The sequence below is a fragment of the Oncorhynchus kisutch genome, unplaced genomic scaffold, assembly GCF_002021735.2.
Source record: "Oncorhynchus kisutch isolate 150728-3 unplaced genomic scaffold, Okis_V2 scaffold3238, whole genome shotgun sequence".
NCBI lineage: Eukaryota > Metazoa > Chordata > Actinopteri > Salmoniformes > Salmonidae > Oncorhynchus > Oncorhynchus kisutch.
This window is the reverse complement of record NW_022265183.1, coordinates 487,273-503,667: the sequence shown is the minus strand read 5'-3', so window position 1 is coordinate 503,667 and position 16,395 is coordinate 487,273. Positions and strand designations below refer to the sequence as shown.

Genomic DNA, 16,395 nt, shown 5'->3' with positions numbered 1-16,395 from the left:
TCGTTAAACAGAATCACAACTTATTGATCTGTTTGTCTATTTATTACTGATTACATGTCTGTGTTGTAATGCGTCTCCAGGCCTTTATGAGAGAGTCTTTGTGCAGTAGAACAATGAAATGTTGAGAGTCAAAGCTCTTTTATAAAGCAACAGAAACTGCTGGAGCAGGAACACTCCTCTCTCTCTACTGCTGTGTGAGAGACAGGGATCTGTGTGAGAGACAGGGATCTGCTCTCTACTGCTGCGTGAGAGAGACAGGGATCTGTGTGAGAGACAGGGATCTGCTCTCTACTGCTGCGTGAGAGACAGAGACAGGGATCTGCTCTCTACTGCTGTGTGAGAGACAGGGATCTGCTCTCTACTGCTGTGTGAGAGACAGAGACAGGGATCTGCTCTCTACTGCTGTGTGAGAGACAGAGACAGGGATCTGCTCTCTACTGCTGCGTGAGAGACAGGGATCTGCTCTCTACTGCTGCGTGAGAGAGACAGGGATCTGTGTGAGAGACAGGGATCTGCCCTCTACTGCTGTGTGAGAGACAGAGACAGGGATCTGCTCTCTACTGCTGTGTGAGAGACAGGGATCTGCCCTCTACTGCTGTGTGAGAGACAGGGATCTGCTCTCTACTGCTGTGTGAGAGACAGGGATCTGCCCTCTACTGCTGTGTGAGAGACAGAGATCTGCTCCCTCTACTGCTGTGTGAGAGACAGAGACAGGGATCTGCTCTCTACTGCTGTGTGAGAGACAGGGATCTGCTCCCTCTACTGCTGTGTGAGAGACAGGGATCTGCTCTCTACTGCTGTGTGAGAGACAGGGATCTGCTCTCTACTGCTGTGTGAGAGACAGGGATCTGCTCCCTCTACTGCTGTGTGAGAGACAGAGACAGGGATCTGCTCTCTACTGCTGCTGTGTGAGAGACAGAGACAGGGATCTGCTCTCTACTGCTGTGTGAGAGACAGAGACAGGGATCTGCTCTCTACTGCTGTGTGAGAGACAGAGACAGGGATCTGCTCCCTCTACTGCTGTGTGAGAGACAGAGACAGGGATCTGCTCTCTACTGCTGTGTGAGAGACAGAGACAGGGATCTGCTCTCTACTGCTGTGTGAGAGACAGAGACAGGGATCTGCTCTCTACTGCTGTGTGAGAGACAGAGACAGGGATCTGCTCTCTACTGCTGTGTGAGAGACAGGGATCTGCCCTCTACTGCTGTGTGAGAGACAGGGATCTGCCCTCTACTGCTGTGTGAGAGACAGGGATCTGCTCTCTACTGCTGTGTGAGAGACAGGGATCTGCTCCCTCTACTGCTGTGTGAGAGACAGGGATCTGCTCTCTACTGCTGTGTGAGAGACAGGGATCTGCTCTCTACTGCTGTGTGAGAGACAGAGACAGGGATCTGCTCCCTCTACTGCTGTGTGAGAGACAGAGACAGGGATCTGCTCCCTCTACTGCTGTGTGAGAGACAGAGACAGGGATCTGCTCCCTCTACTGCTGTGTGAGAGACAGAGACAGGGATCTGCTCCCTCTACTGCTGTGTGAGAGACAGAGACAGGGATCTGCTCCCTCTACTGCTGTGTGAGAGACAGAGACAGGGATCTGCTCCCTCTACTGCTGTGTGAGAGACAGGGATCTGCTCTCTACTGCTGTGTGAGAGACAGAGACAGGGATCTGCTCCCTCTACTGCTGTGTGAGAGACAGAGACAGGGATCTGCTCTCTACTGCTGTGTGAGAGACAGGGATCTGTGTGAGAGACAGGGATCTGCTCTCTACTGCTGTGTGAGAGACAGAGACAGGGATCTGCTCTCTACTGCTGTGTGAGAGACAGAGACAGGGATCTGCTCTCTACTGCTGTGTGAGAGACAGAGACAGGGATCTGCCCTCTACTGCTGTGTGAGAGACAGGATCTGCTCTCTACTGCTGTGTGAGAGACAGAGACAGGGATCTGCTCTCTACTGCTGTGTGAGAGACAGAGACGGGGATCTGCTCTCTACTGCTGTGTGAGAGACAGGGATCTGCTCTCTACTGCTGTGTGAGAGACAGGGATCTGCTCTCTACTGCTGTGTGAGAGACAGAGACAGGGATCTGCCCTCTACTGCTGTGTGAGAGACAGAGACAGGGATCTGCTCTCTACTGCTGTGTGAGAGACAGAGACAGGGATCTGCCCTCTACTGCTGTGTGAGAGACAGAGACAGGGATCTGCTCTCTACTGCTGTGTGAGAGACAGAGACAGGGATCTGCTCTCTACTGCTGTGTGAGAGACAGAGACAGGGATCTGCTCTCTACTGCTGTGTGAGAGACAGAGACGGGGATCCACACTCCTCTGGTCGTTAGCCATGCGCGAGCAGGCTGGTGAATCTAGTGGGAGGAGCCAGAGAGCTGGTCAAAACAACTGGAAAGGGAGGGGTGATTTTAGAGAGGCGGGACTACTCTCCTATCCTATCACACAGGGTGTGGGTGTGTCCTCTTTAATCAGGGTGGGTTTGTCCTCTAATCAGGGTGTTTCTGTAGGCGTGTCCTCTTTCGGAGGTGTGTCTTTCTCTGCTTCCTCTCCCGTGGGTGTGTCCTGACCAGTCTCCTCCCCTTCTGATGCAGCTGAAAGGGGTGTGTCTCCCTCAGAAGAAAGGGGTGTGTCTCCCTCTGCCTCTAGGGGCGTGTCTTGCTCAGTGGGCGTTCCCATCTCTGCTTCAGCTGTCTCTTGAATTGTTGTTTCGGTTTCAGTCTCCTCCTCCTCCTCTTCCTCTTCCTCCATCGCTGACCCTTCCACTTCCTCCGTTGGCTCCTTCCCTTCTCTCTTCTCTAGCCCCTCCTCCTCCTCCTCCTCCTCCTCCTCCTCTCTGATAGCCGTATCAGTGCCGAGGTGTGTGTGTGAGCCGAGTGCGTGCAGGTGGTCAGCCGGGGGTAGCAGGGTCAGTGACTCGACGCTCAGAGAGTCTGTGTTGTCGTCTGTCAGTAGAGAGATGTTAGGCTGGGAGGCAGGGGTGAGGCTGGGGGCCAGGACAGACGGGACAGGGGAACAAGAACCGGTTAACTCTCCTCCTCTTCCTCCTCCCTCTCCACCGGAGGACGAAGGAGGGGTGTGCTCCAAGAACGTCTCCTCATCTGAGGAGGAAGAGGGGTTAATGTTAGCTCAACCGGTTAGCTACAGACAACTGCTATCTAAGCCTAGCATCTAGAGCTAACGATCGCTACAGACAACTGCTATCTAAGCCTAGCATCTATAGCTAACGATCGATACAGACGACTGCTATCTAAGCCTAGCATCTAGAGCTAACAATAGCTACAGACAACTGCTATATTAGCCTAGCATCTAGAGCTAACGATAGCTACAGACAACTTCTAAGCCTAGCATCTAGAGCTAACGATAGCTACAGACAACTGCTATCTAAGCCTAGCATCTAGAGCTAACAATCGCCACTATCTAAGCCTAGCATCTAGAGCTAGCATCTAGAGCTACAGACAACTGCTATCTAAGCCTAGCATAGCTACAGACGATAGCTACAGACGACTGCTATCTAAGCCTAGCATCTAGAGCTAACGATCACAACAGACAACTGCTATCTAAGCCTAGCATCCAGAACTAACGATAGCTACAGACGACTGCTATATTAGCCTAGCATCTAGAGCTAATGATAGATACAGACAACTGCTATCTAAGCCTAGCATCTAGAGCTAACGATAGCTACAGACAACTTCTAAGCCTAGCATCGAGAGCTAACGATAGCTACAGACAACTGCTATCTAAGCCTAGCATCGAGAGCTAACGATAGCTACAGACAACTGCTATATTAGCCTAGCATCTAGCGCTAACGATAGCTACAGACAACTGCTATCTAAGCCTAGCATCTAGAGCTAACGATAGCTAGACAACTTCTAAGCCTAGCATCTAGAGCTAACGATAGCTACAGACAACTGCTATCTAAGCCTAGCATCTAGAGCTAACAATCGCCACTATCTAAGCCTAGCATCCAGAGCTAACGATAGCTACAGACAACTGCTATATTAGCCTAGCATCTAGAGCTAACGATAGCTACAGACAACTGCTATCTAAGCCTAGCATCTAGAGCTAACGATAGCTACAGACAACTGCTATCTAAGCCTAGCATCTAGAGCTAACGATCGCTACAGACAACTGCTATCTAAGCCTAGCATCTAGAGCTAACGATCGCTACAGACAACTGCTATCTAAGCCTAGCATCGAGCTATCTGTAGCTATCGTTTGCTCTAGATGCTAGGCTAATATAGCAGTTGTCTGTAGCTATATTTTGCTCTAGATGCTAGGCTAATATAGCAGTTGTCTGTAGCGATCGTTATCGCTAGATGCTAGGCTTAGATAGCAGCAAATGATCATTGAAGATATCAGACAACTGCTATCTAAGCCTAGCATCTAGAGCTAACGATCGCTACAGACAGCTGCTAAGCCTAGCATCTAGAGCTAACGATCGCTACAGACAACTGCTGTCTAAGTCTAGCATCTAGAGCTAACGATAGCTACTATCTAAGTCTAGCATCTAGAGCTAACGATAGCTACTATCTAAGCCTAGCATCTAGAGCTAACAATATCTACAGACAACTTATCTAAGCCTAGCATCTAGAGCTAATGAGAGCTACTATCTAAGCCTAGAATCTAGAGCAAACAACAAAGATAACAGTTGTCTTTAGGTATTGTTAGCTCTAGCATCTAGCTAAAGACAACTGTTATATAAGCCTAGCATCTAGAGCTGACGACTGCTATCTAAGCCTAGCATCTAGAGCTAACGGTAGCTACATACGACTGCTATCTAAGCCTAGCATCTAGAGCTGACGACTGCTATCTAAGCCTAGCATCTAGAGCTAACGGTAGCTAGAGACAACTGTTATCAAAGCCTAGCACATATTGTACTGGTGTGTGTGTGTGTTACCTGTAGGGCTGTTGGCTGATATCGTACTGGCTGTAACAGAGTCACATCGTCCGGTGCTGCCTGAGGAGGGTGGGGAGGGGGAGGAGAGGGGGGACGGGCTGTGCTGAGATACACAGTGGGCCACCGCAAACCCTGCAATACAACACACACACACACACACACACACACACACACACGTACGTGTAATTATGTAAAAAAAAATCTAAATAACAATTAGATTGAGTTGGTATGTCAATAAACACACGGATGCAGTACACACTGAGGTAAACAGAACAACACATTACTGAGTGCTAGACACTTAAGTCTCTCTGTCTCTGTCCCAGTCTCTCTGCCTCTGTCCCAGTCTCTCTGCCTCTGTCCCAGTCTCTCTGTCCCAGTCTCTCTGTCCCAGTCTCTCTGTCTCTGTCCCAGTCTCTCTGTCCCAGTCTCTCTGTCTCTGTCCCAGTCTCTGTCTCTGTCTCTGTCCCAGTCTCTCTGTCTCTGTCCCAGTCGCTCTGTCCCAGTCTCTCTGTCTCTGTCCCAGTAGCTCTGTCCCAGTCTCTCTGTCTCTGTCCCAGTCTCTCTGTCCCAGTATCTCTCTCTCCCTCTCCCAGTCTCTCTCTCTCTGGGTGCTAGACACTTAAGTCTCTCTGTCCCAGTCTCTCTGCCTCTGTCCCAGTCTCTCTGCCTCTGTCCCAGTCTCTCTGCCTCTGTCCCTGCCTCTGTCCCAGTCTCTGTCCCAGTCTCTCTGTCTCTGTCCCCGTCTCTCTGTCTCTGTCCCAGTATCTCTCCCTCTCCCAGTCTCTCTCTCTCTCTCTGGGTGCTAGACACTTAAGTCTCTCTGTCTCTGTCTGTCTCACTCTACCAGTCAATCTCTCTCTCTCCCAGTCTCTCTCTCTCCCTCCCTCTCTGGCTCTGTCCCAGTCTCTCTCTGGGTGCTAGACACTAAACAGTCTCTCTCTCTCTGGGTGCCAGACACTAAACAGTCTCTCTCTCTCTGGGTGCTAGACACTAAACAGTCTCTCTCTCTCTCTCTCTGTGTGTGTGTGCTAGACACTAAACATCCAACCTACAGAACGACATTACCCAGTGTGTGTGTTACACCCAGCTTTATTCTGAAATCGATTAAATAAAACAGGTTTTTTTTGTTGTTGAAATGTTTGGAAATGTATAAAAAAAAAAACACAGAAATAGCTGTTTTACATAAGTATTCAGACCCTTTGCGATCAGACTCGAAATTGAACTCAGGTGCTTCCTGTTTCCATTGATCATCCTTGAGATGTTTCTACAACTTGATTGGAGTCCACCTGTGGTAAATTCAATTGATTGGACAGGATTTGGAAAGGCAAGATTGAACTCTGTGGCCTGAATGCCAAGCGTCATGTCTGGAGGAAACCTGGCACCATCCCTACGGTGAAGCATGGTGGTGGCAGCATCATGTCTGGAGGAAACCTGGTACCATCCCTATGGTGAAACATGGTGGTGGCAGCATCATGTCTGGAGGAAATCTGTCACCATCCCTACGGTGAAGCATGGTGGTGGCAGCATCATGTCTGGAGGAAACCTGGCACCATCCCTACGGTGAAGCATGGTGGTGGCAGCATCATGTCTGGAGGAAACCTGGCACCATCCCTACGGTGAAGCATGGTGGTGGCAGCATCATGTCTGGAGGAAACCTGGTACCATCCCTACGGTGAAGCATGGTGGTGGCAGCATCATGTCTGGAGGAAACCTGGCACCATCCCTACGGTGAAGCATGGTGGTGGCAGCATCATGTCTGGAGGAAACCTGGTACCATCCCTACGGTGAAGCATGGTGGTGGCAGCATCATGTCTGGAGGAAACCTGGCACCATCCCTACGGTGAAGCATGGTGGTGGCAGCATCATGTCTGGAGGAAACCTGGCACCATCCCTACGGTGAAGCATGGTGGTGGCAGCATCATGTCTGGAGGAAACCTGGTACCATCCCTACGGTGAAGCATGGTGGTGGCAGCATCATGTCTGGAGGAAACCTGGCACCATCCCTACGGTGAAGCATGGTGGTGGCAGCATCATGTCTGGAGGAAACCTGGCACCATCCCTACGGTGAAGCATGGTGGTGGCAGCATCATGTCTGGAGGAAACCTGGCACCATCCCTATGGTGAAGCATGGTGGTGGCAGCATCATGCTGTGGGGATGTTTTTTCAGCGGCAGGGACTGGGAGACTAGTCAGGATCGAGGGAAAGATGAACGGAGCAAAGTACAGAGAGATCCTTGATGAAAACCTGTTCCAGAGCCCTCAGGATATCAGACTGGGGCGTAGCACACAGCCAAGACAACGCAGGAGTGGCTTCGGAACAAGTCTCTAAATGTCCATGAATGACTCAGCCAGAGTCCGGACTTTAACCTGTTCGAACATCTCTGGAGAGACTTGAGAATAGCCGTGCAGCGAAGCACCCCATCCAACCTGACAGAGCTTGAGAGGATCTGCAGAGAAGAATGGGAGAAACTCCCCAAATACAGGTGTGCCAAGCTTGTAGGGTGAAACCCAAGATGACGCAAGGCTGTAATCGCTGCCCAAGGTGCTTCAACAAAGTACTGAGTACTTTGTTGAAGGGTCTGAATATATAACTGTGATATTTCAGATATTTTTTATTTATTATACATTTGCAAAAAATAAATGTTTTTTCCTTCATCATTATGGGGTATTGTGATGTCATTATGGGGTATTGTGATGTCATTACGGGGTATTGTGATGTCATTATGGGGTATTGGGATGTCATTATGGGGTATTGGGATGTCATTATGGGGTATTGTGATGTCATTATGGGGTATTGGGATGTCATTATGGGGTATTGGGATGTCATTATGGGGTATTGGGATGTCATTACGGGGTATTGGGATGTCATTACGGGGTATTGGGATGTCATTACGGGGTATTGTGATGTCATTACGGGGTATTGGGATGTCATTACGGGGTATTGGGATGTCATTATGGGGTATTGGGATGTCATTATGGGGTATTGGGATGTCATTATGGGGTATTGGGATGTCATTATGGGGTATTGTGATGTCATTATGGGGTATTGTGATGTCATTATGGGGTATTGCGATGTCATTATGGGGTATTGGGATGTGATTATGGGGTATTGTGATGTCATTATGGGGTATTGTGATGTCATTATGGGGTATTGCGATGTCATTATGGGGTATTGGGATGTCATTATGGGGTATTGGGATGCCATTATGGGGTATTGGGATGTCATTACGGGGTATTGTGTGTAGGTTGATGAGGGGGAAAAAACGATTGAATCCATTTTAGAATAAGGCTGTAACGTAACAAGATGTGGAGAAGGAGTCTGAATACACTGTTCAGCCTACACAGATTAAGAGGAAATACCACCACTTAGTTACATAGAAACCAACCTCATTCTAGGACACTAAACCCCTTCTGTTACAGCTGAAATGATACCAACCCCATTCTAGGACACTAAACCCCTTCTGTTAAAGCTGAAATGATACCAACCCCATTCTAGGACACTAAACCCCTTCTGTTAAAGCTGAAATGATACCAACCCCATTCTAGGACACTAACCCCCTTCTGTTAAAGCTGAAATGATACCAACCCCATTCTAGGACACTAACCCCCTTCTGTTAAAGCTGAAATGATACCAACCCCATTCTAGGACACTAACCCCTTCTGTTAAAGCTGAAATGATACCAACCCCATTCTAGGACACTAAACCCCTTCTGTTAAAGCTGAAATGATACCAACCCCATTCTAGGACACTAAACCCCTTCTGTTAAAGCTGAAATGATACCAACCCCATACCAACCCCATTCTAGGACACTAAACTCCTTCTGTTACAGCTGAAATGATACAAACCCCATTCTAGGACACTAAACCCCATCTGTTAAAGCTGAAATGATACCAACCCCATTCTAGGACACTAACCCCTTCTGTTAAAGCTGAAATGATACCAACCCCATACCAACCCCATTCTAGGACACTAAACTCCTTCTGTTACAGCTGAAATGATACCAACCCCATTCTAGGACACTAAACCCCATCTGTTAAAGCTGAAATGATACCAACCCCATTCTAGGACACACTAAACTCCTTCTGTTACAGCTGAAATGATACCAACCCCATTCTAGGACACTAAACCCCATCTGTTAAAGCTGAAATGATACCAACCCCATTCTAGGACACACTAAACCCCTTCTGTTAAAGCTGAAATGATACCAACGCCATTCTAGGACACACTAAACCCCTTCTGTTAAAGCTGAAATGATACCAACCCCATTCTAGGACACACTAAACCTCTTCGAGCTGAATATACAACTGGTGTGTTTGTTGGGGTTCATTTCCTTGTTCCTTGTCAATCATTGGCTCATTGGTGAAATGAGCATTTAGACAATATCTTTAAGTAAATCATTCATTCATTTATAAATGCAATTGAAGACAGAAGTTGACAACAGGAACATAACGCAACGTTTCCCAGTAAGTTCCAAAAAATAGAAAAAGGTCTCAAGTTGCTTTTATTAAACCCGAAGTCCAGCCCTTGTGATGTCACTGCATAACTCATTACCTTCTACTCATCAGACCAAGCCCATGCTTACACAGCTATATAAACTTACAAGAGAGGCCTAGGCAGTAAATGTCCACTACCCCAAAGTTGATTTATAGAACCCGAAGTCCAGCCCTTGTGATGTCACTGCATACCTCATTACCTTCTACTCATCAGACCAAGCCCATGCATACACAGCTATATAAAGTTGACTTATAGTGGAATGTCTGACTCGTCTCTTATCTCTTACACTCAAAATCAAATCAAATCGAATTTTATTTGTCACATACACATGGTTAGCAGATGTTAATGCGAGTGTAGCGAAATGCTTGTGCTTCTAGTTCCGACAATGCAGTAATAACCAACAAGTAATCTAACTAACAATTCCAAAACTACTGTCTTATACACAGTGTAAGGGGATAAAGAATATGTACATAAGGATATATGAATGAGTGATGGTACAGAGCAGCATAGGCAAGATACAGTAGATGATATCGGGTACAGTATAACATATGAGATGAGTATGTAAACAAAGTGGCATAGTTAAAGTGGCTAGTGATACATGTATTACATAAGGATGCAGTCGATGATATAGAGTACAGTATATACGTATGCATATGAGATGAATAATGTAGGGTAAGTAACATTATATAAGGTAGCATTGTTTAAAGTGGCTAGTGATATATTTACATCATTTCCCATCAATTCCCATTATTAAAGTGGCTGGAGTTGAGTCAGTGTCAGTGTGTTGGCAGCAGCCACTCAATGTTAGTGGTGGCTGTTTAACAGTCTGATGGCCTTGAGATAGAAGCTGTTTTTCAGTCTCTCGGTCCCAGCTTTGATGAACCTGTACTGACCTCGCCTTCTGGATGATAGCGGGGTGAACAGGCAGTGGCTCGGATGGTTGATGTCCTTGATGACCTTTATGGCCTTCCTGTAACATCGGGTGGTGTAGGTGTCCTGGAGGGCAGGTAGTTTGCCCCCGGTGATGCGTTGTGCAGACCTCACTACCCTCTGGAGAGCCTTACGGTTGAGGGCGGAGCAGTTGCCGTACCAGGCGGTGATACAGCCCGCCAGGATGCTCTCGATTGTGCATCTGTAGAAGTTTGTGAGTGCTTTTGGTGACAAGCCGAATTTCTTCAGCCTCCTGAGGTTGAAGAGGCGCTGCTGCGCCTTCTTCACGATGCTGTCTGTGTGAGTGGACCAATTCAGTTTGTCTGTGATGTGTATGCCGAGGAACTTAAAACTTGCTACCCTCTCCACTACTGTTCCATCGATGTGGATAGGGGGGTGTTCCCTCTGCTGTTTCCTGAAGTCCACAATCATCTCCTTAGTTTTGTTGATGTTGAGTGTGAGGTTATTTTCCTGACACCACACTCCGAGGGCCCTCGCCTCCTCCCTGTAAGCCGTCTCGTCGTTGTTGGTAATCAAGCCTACCACTGTTGTGTCGTCCGCAAACTTGCTAATTGAGTTGGAGGCGTGCGTGGCCACGCAGTCGTGGGTGAACAGGGAGTACAGGAGAGGGCTCAGAACGCACCCTTGTGGGGCCCCAGTGTTGAGGATCAGCGGGGAGGAGATGTTGTTGCCTACCCTCACCACCTGGGGGCGGCCCGTCAGGAAGTCCAGTACCCAGTTGCACAGGGCGGGGTCGAGACCCAGGGTCTCGAGCTTGATGACAAGCTTGGAGGGTACTATGGTGTTGAATGCCGAGCTGTAGTCGATGAACAGCATTCTCACATAGGTATTCCTCTTGTCCAGATGGGTTAGGGCAGTGTGGTTGAGATTGCATCGTCTGTGGACCTATTTGGGCAGTAAGCAAATTGGAGTGGGTCTAGGGTGTCAGGTAGGGTGGAGGTGATATGGTCCTTGACTAGTCTCTCAAAGCACTTCATGATGACGGAAGTGAGTGCTACGGGGCGGTAGTCGTTTAGCTCAGTTACCTTAGCTTTCTTGGGAACAGGAACAAATGGTGGCCCTCTTGAAAGCATGTGGGAACAGCAGACTGGTATAGGGATTGATTGAATATGTCCGTAAACACACCGGCCAGCTGGTCTGCGCATGCTCTGAGAGCGCGGCTGGGGATGCCGTCTGGGCCTGCAGCCTTGCGAGGGTTAACACGTTTAAATGTCTTACTCACCTCGGCTGCAGTGAAGGAGAGACCGCATGTTTTCGTTGCAGGCCGTGGCACTGTATTGTCCTCAAAGCGGCCAAAAAAGTTATTTAGTCTGCCTGGGAGCAAGACATCCTGGTCTGTGATTGGGCTGGATTTCTTCCTGTAGTCCGTGATTGACTGTAGACCCTGCCACATGCCTCTTGTGTCTGAGCCGTTGAATTGAGATTCTACTTTGTCTCTGTACTGACGCTTAGCTTGTTTGATAGCCTTGCGGAGGGAATAGCTGCACTGTTTGTATTCGGTCATGTTACCAGACACCTTGCCCTGATTAAAAGCAGTGGTTCGCGCTTTCAGTTTCACGCGAATGCTGCCATCAATCCACGGTTTCTAGTTAGGGAATGTTTTAATCGTTGCTATGGGAACGACATCTTCAACGCACGTTCTAATGAACTCGCACACCGAATCAGCGTATTCGTCAATATTGTTATCTGACGCAATACGAAACATCTCCCAGTCCACGTGATGGAAGCAGTCTTGGAGTTTGGAATCAGCTTGGTCGGACCAGCGTTGGACAGACCTCAGCGTGGGAGCTTCTTGTTTTAGTTTCTGTCTGTAGGCAGGGATCAGCAAAATGGAGTCGTGGTCAGCTTTTCCGAAAGGGGGGCCGGGGCAGGGCCTTATATGCGTTGCGGAAGTTAGAGTAACAATGATCCAAGGTCTTTCCACCCCTGGTTGCGCAATCGATATGCTGATAAAATTTAGGGAGTCTTGTTTTCAGATTAGCCTTGTTAAAATCCCCAGCTACAATAACTGCAGCCTCAGGATATGTGGTTTCCAGTTTTCCGTTGAGGTGTCTGCTTAGTGTGTGTGTGTGTGTGTGTGTGTGTGTGTGTGTGTGTGTGTGTGTTGTTAAAATCCCCAGCTACTTTTATTTTTTTATTTTACCTTTATTTAACCAGGCAAGTCAGTTAAGAACACATTCTTATTTTCAATGACGGCCTAGGAACAGTGGGTTAACTGCCTGTTCAGGGGCAGAACGACAGATTTGTACCTTGTCAGCTCGGGGGTTTGAACTCACAACCTTCCGGTTACTAGTCCAACGCTCTAACCACTAGGCTACCCTGCCGCTAGGCTACCCTGCCGCTAGGCTACCCTGCCGCTAGGCTACCCTGCCGCCCCCTGCCGCCCCCGGAGGCTACAATGAATGCAGCCTCCGGATAAATCGTTTCCAGTTTGCAAAGAGTTAAATAAAGTTCGTTCAGAGCCATCGATGTGTCTGCTTGGGGGGATATATACACGGCTGTGATTATAATCGAAGAGAATTCTCTTGGTAGATAATGCGGTCTACATTTGATTGTGAGGAATTCTAAATCAGGTGAACAGAAGGATGAGTTCCTGTATGTTTCTTTCATCACACCATGTCTCGTTAGCCATAAGGCATACGCCCCCCGCTCCTCTTCTGACCAGAAAGATGTTTGTTTCTGTCGGCGCGATGCGTGGAGAAACCCGTTGGCTGCACCGCCTCGGATAGCGTCTCTCCAGTGAGCCATGTTTCCGTGAAGCAAAGAACGTTACAGTCTCTGATGTCCCTCTGGAATGCTACCCTTGCTCGGATTTCATCAACCTGGTTGTCAAGAGACTGGACATTGGCAAGAAGAATGCTAGGGAGTGGTGCACGGTGTGCCCGTCTCCGGAGTCTGACCAGAAGACCGCCTCGTTTCCCTCTTTTTCGGAGTCGTTTTTTTGGGTCGATGCATGGGATCCACTCCGTTGTCCTGTTTGTAAGGCAGAACACAGGATCCGCGTCGCGAAAAACATATTCTTGGTCGTACTGATGGTGAGTTGACGCTGATCTTATATTCAGTAGTTCTTCTCGACTGTATGTAATGAAACCTAAGATGACCTGGGGTACTAGTGTAAGAAATAACACGTAAAAAAACAAAAAACTGCATAGTTTCCTAGGAACGCGAAGCGAGGCGGACATCTCTGACGGCGGCCGGAAGTTGCTCCTACCTACTGCAGAGTTCTGTCTTCACAGCCACACATTTCTCAGACAGTTTCTTTATAAGAGGTAGAGAGACTAGAAAACCACTGGAACAATATTACACCTCTATAATAATATATAATATATATATATATAGTTAATCTGTAGTCTAGGACCCTATACATGTAAGGGGGAGGAGTCTTATAGCCCCTCCCCTTCTATTAATACAACATAATCAATTATTCTAATACATCATGACCCCTAGGTGAACCCCTGACATGTTTCTGTACATTATCATTTGGTGCAGCCCCTATCATGACCCCTAGGTGAACCCCTGACATGCTTCTGTACATTATCATTTGGTGCAGCCCCTATCATGACCCCTAGGTGAACCCCTGACATGTTTCTGTACATTATCATTTGGTGCAGCCCCTATCATGACCCCTAGGTGAACCCCTGACATGTTTCTGTACATTATCATTTGGTGCAGCCCCTATCATGACCCCTAGGTGAACCCCTGACATGCTTCTGTACATTATCATTTGGTGCAGCCCCTATCATGACCCCTAGGTGAACCCCTGACATGCTTCTGTACATTATCATTTGGTGCAGCCCCTATCATGACCCCTAGGTGAACCCCTGACATGCTTCTGTACATTATCATTTGGTGCAGGCCCTATCATGACCCCTAGGTGAACCCCTGACATGCTTCTGTACATTATCATTTGGTGCAGCCCCTATCATGACCCCTAGGTGAACCCCTGACATGCTTCTGTACATTATCATTTGGTGCAGCCCCTATCATGACCCCTAGGTGAACCCCTGACATGCTTCTGTACATTATCATTTGGTGCAGCCCCTATCATGACCCCTAGGTGAACCCCTGACATGCTTCTGTACATTATCATTTGGTGCAGCCCCTATCATGACCCCTAGGTGAACCCCTGACATGCTTCTGTACATTATCATTTGGTGCAGCCCCTATCATGACCCCTAGGTGAACCCCTGACATGCTTCTGTACATTATCATTTGGTGCAGCCCCTATCATGACCCCTAGGTGAACCCCTGACATGCTTCTGTACATTATCATTTGGTGCAGCCCCTATCATGACCCCTAGGTGAACCCCTGACATGCTTCTGTACATTATCATTTGGTGCAGCCCCTATCATGACCCCTAGGTGAACCCCTGACATGCTTCTGTACATTATCATTTGGTGCAGCCCCTATCATGACCCCTAGGTGAACCCCTGACATGCTTCTGTACATTATCATTTGGTGCAGGCCCTATCATGACCCCTAGGTGAACCCCTGACATGCTTCTGTACATTATCATTTGGTGCAGCCCCTATCATGACCCCTAGGTGAACCCCTGACATGCTTCTGTACATTATCGTGTGTAACAGGAAGTGAATGTACAGTAGGTAGGTGTGTAACAGGAAGTGAATGTACAGTAGGTAGGTGTGTAACAGGAAGTGAATGTACAGTAGGTGTGTAACAGGAAGTGAATGTACAGTAGGTGTGTAACGGGAAGTGAATGTACAGTAGGTGTGTAACGGGAAGTGAATGTACAGTAGGTAGTTGTGTAACAGGAAATAGGTGTGTAACAGGAAGTGAATGTACAGTAGGTGTGTAACAGGAAGTGTGTATTACCTGGAACTTTGTCAACGGAGGCGAACACAGATCTCTGTGCGGTGGGGTCGTTGGGCGCTCGACGCGATTGGTCGTAGAAGCGGAAAGGGAGTTGACCGCCGGCAGCAGTGTTTCCTGTCTGGCCGAAGCCCAGAACCTCTGACGAACTGGGCTGGACAGGAAGGTCTAGTAACGCTGGAACACACAGAGATGTTAGAGAGGGAGGTGTCCTCTGAGTGGCTTTCTCTCTCTGTCTCTCTCCGGGTGTGTAGAGAGGGAGGTGTGTCCTCTGAGTGGCTTTCTCTCCCTGTCTCTCTCTCCTGGTGTGTCTCCCTGTCAAATCTCTCTCTCTACGGGTGTGTCTCCCTGTCAAATCTCTCTCTCTACGGGTATGTCTCAATCTTTCTCTCTCCCCGTCCACCTCGCTCTCTCTCCCAGTCACTCTCTCTCCCCCCCAGGCACTCTCTCTCTCTCCCCAGGCAATCTCTCTCTCTCCCCAGGCAATCTCTCTCTCTCCCCAGGCACTCTCTCTCTTTCCCCAGGCACTCTCTCTCTCTCCCCAGGCACTCTCTCTCTCTCCCCAGGCACTCTCTCTCTCTCCCCAGGCACTCTCTCTCTCTCCCCAGGCACTCGCTCTCTCTCCCCAGTCACTCACTCTCTCTCTCCCTGTCACTCTCTCTCTCCCTGTCACTCTCTCTCTCCCTGTCACTCTCTCTCTCCCTGTCACTCTCTCTCTCCCTGTCACTCTCTCTATCCCTGTCACTCTCTCTATCCTCTGTCTCTCTCTCTACCTGCTATCCTCTGTCTCTCTCTCTACCTGCTATCCTCTGTCTCTCCCTCTACCTGCTATCCTCTATCTCTCCCTCTACCTGCTATCCTCTATCTCTCCCTCTACCTGCTATCCTCTGTCTGTCTCTACCTGCTATCCTCTGTCTCTCTCTCTACCTGCTATCCTCTGTCTCTCTCTCTACCTGCTATCCTCTGTCTCTCTCTCTACCTGCTATCCTCTGTCTCTCTCTCTACCTGCTATCCTCTGTCTCTCCCTCTACCTGCTATCCTCTATCTCTCCCTCTACCTGCTATCCTCTATCTCTCCCTCTACCTGCTATCCTCTGTCTGTCTCTACCTGCTATCCTCTGTCTCTCTCTCTACCTGCTATCCTCTGTCTCTCTCTCTACCTGCTATCCTCTGTCTCTCTCTCTACCTGCTATCCTCTGTCTCTCTCTCTCTCTAGCTGATATCCTC

The 16,395-nt window shown here is 48.5% G+C and overlaps 1 protein-coding gene across 1 annotated transcript in view; it reads right to left on the bottom strand.

Annotated features, from left to right (window-relative positions):
* Positions 1-2,229: 2,229 nt before the first annotated feature.
* clec16a (C-type lectin domain containing 16A) overlaps positions 2,230-16,395 on the bottom strand; it is a 95,032-nt gene continuing 80,866 nt past the window's right edge. The window contains 3 exon segments of the mRNA XM_031820316.1: positions 2,230-3,094; positions 4,894-5,025; positions 15,173-15,346. Coding sequence (XP_031676176.1) covers positions 2,487-3,094; positions 4,894-5,025; positions 15,173-15,346 — 914 coding nt within the window. The 3' untranslated portion in view covers positions 2,230-2,486.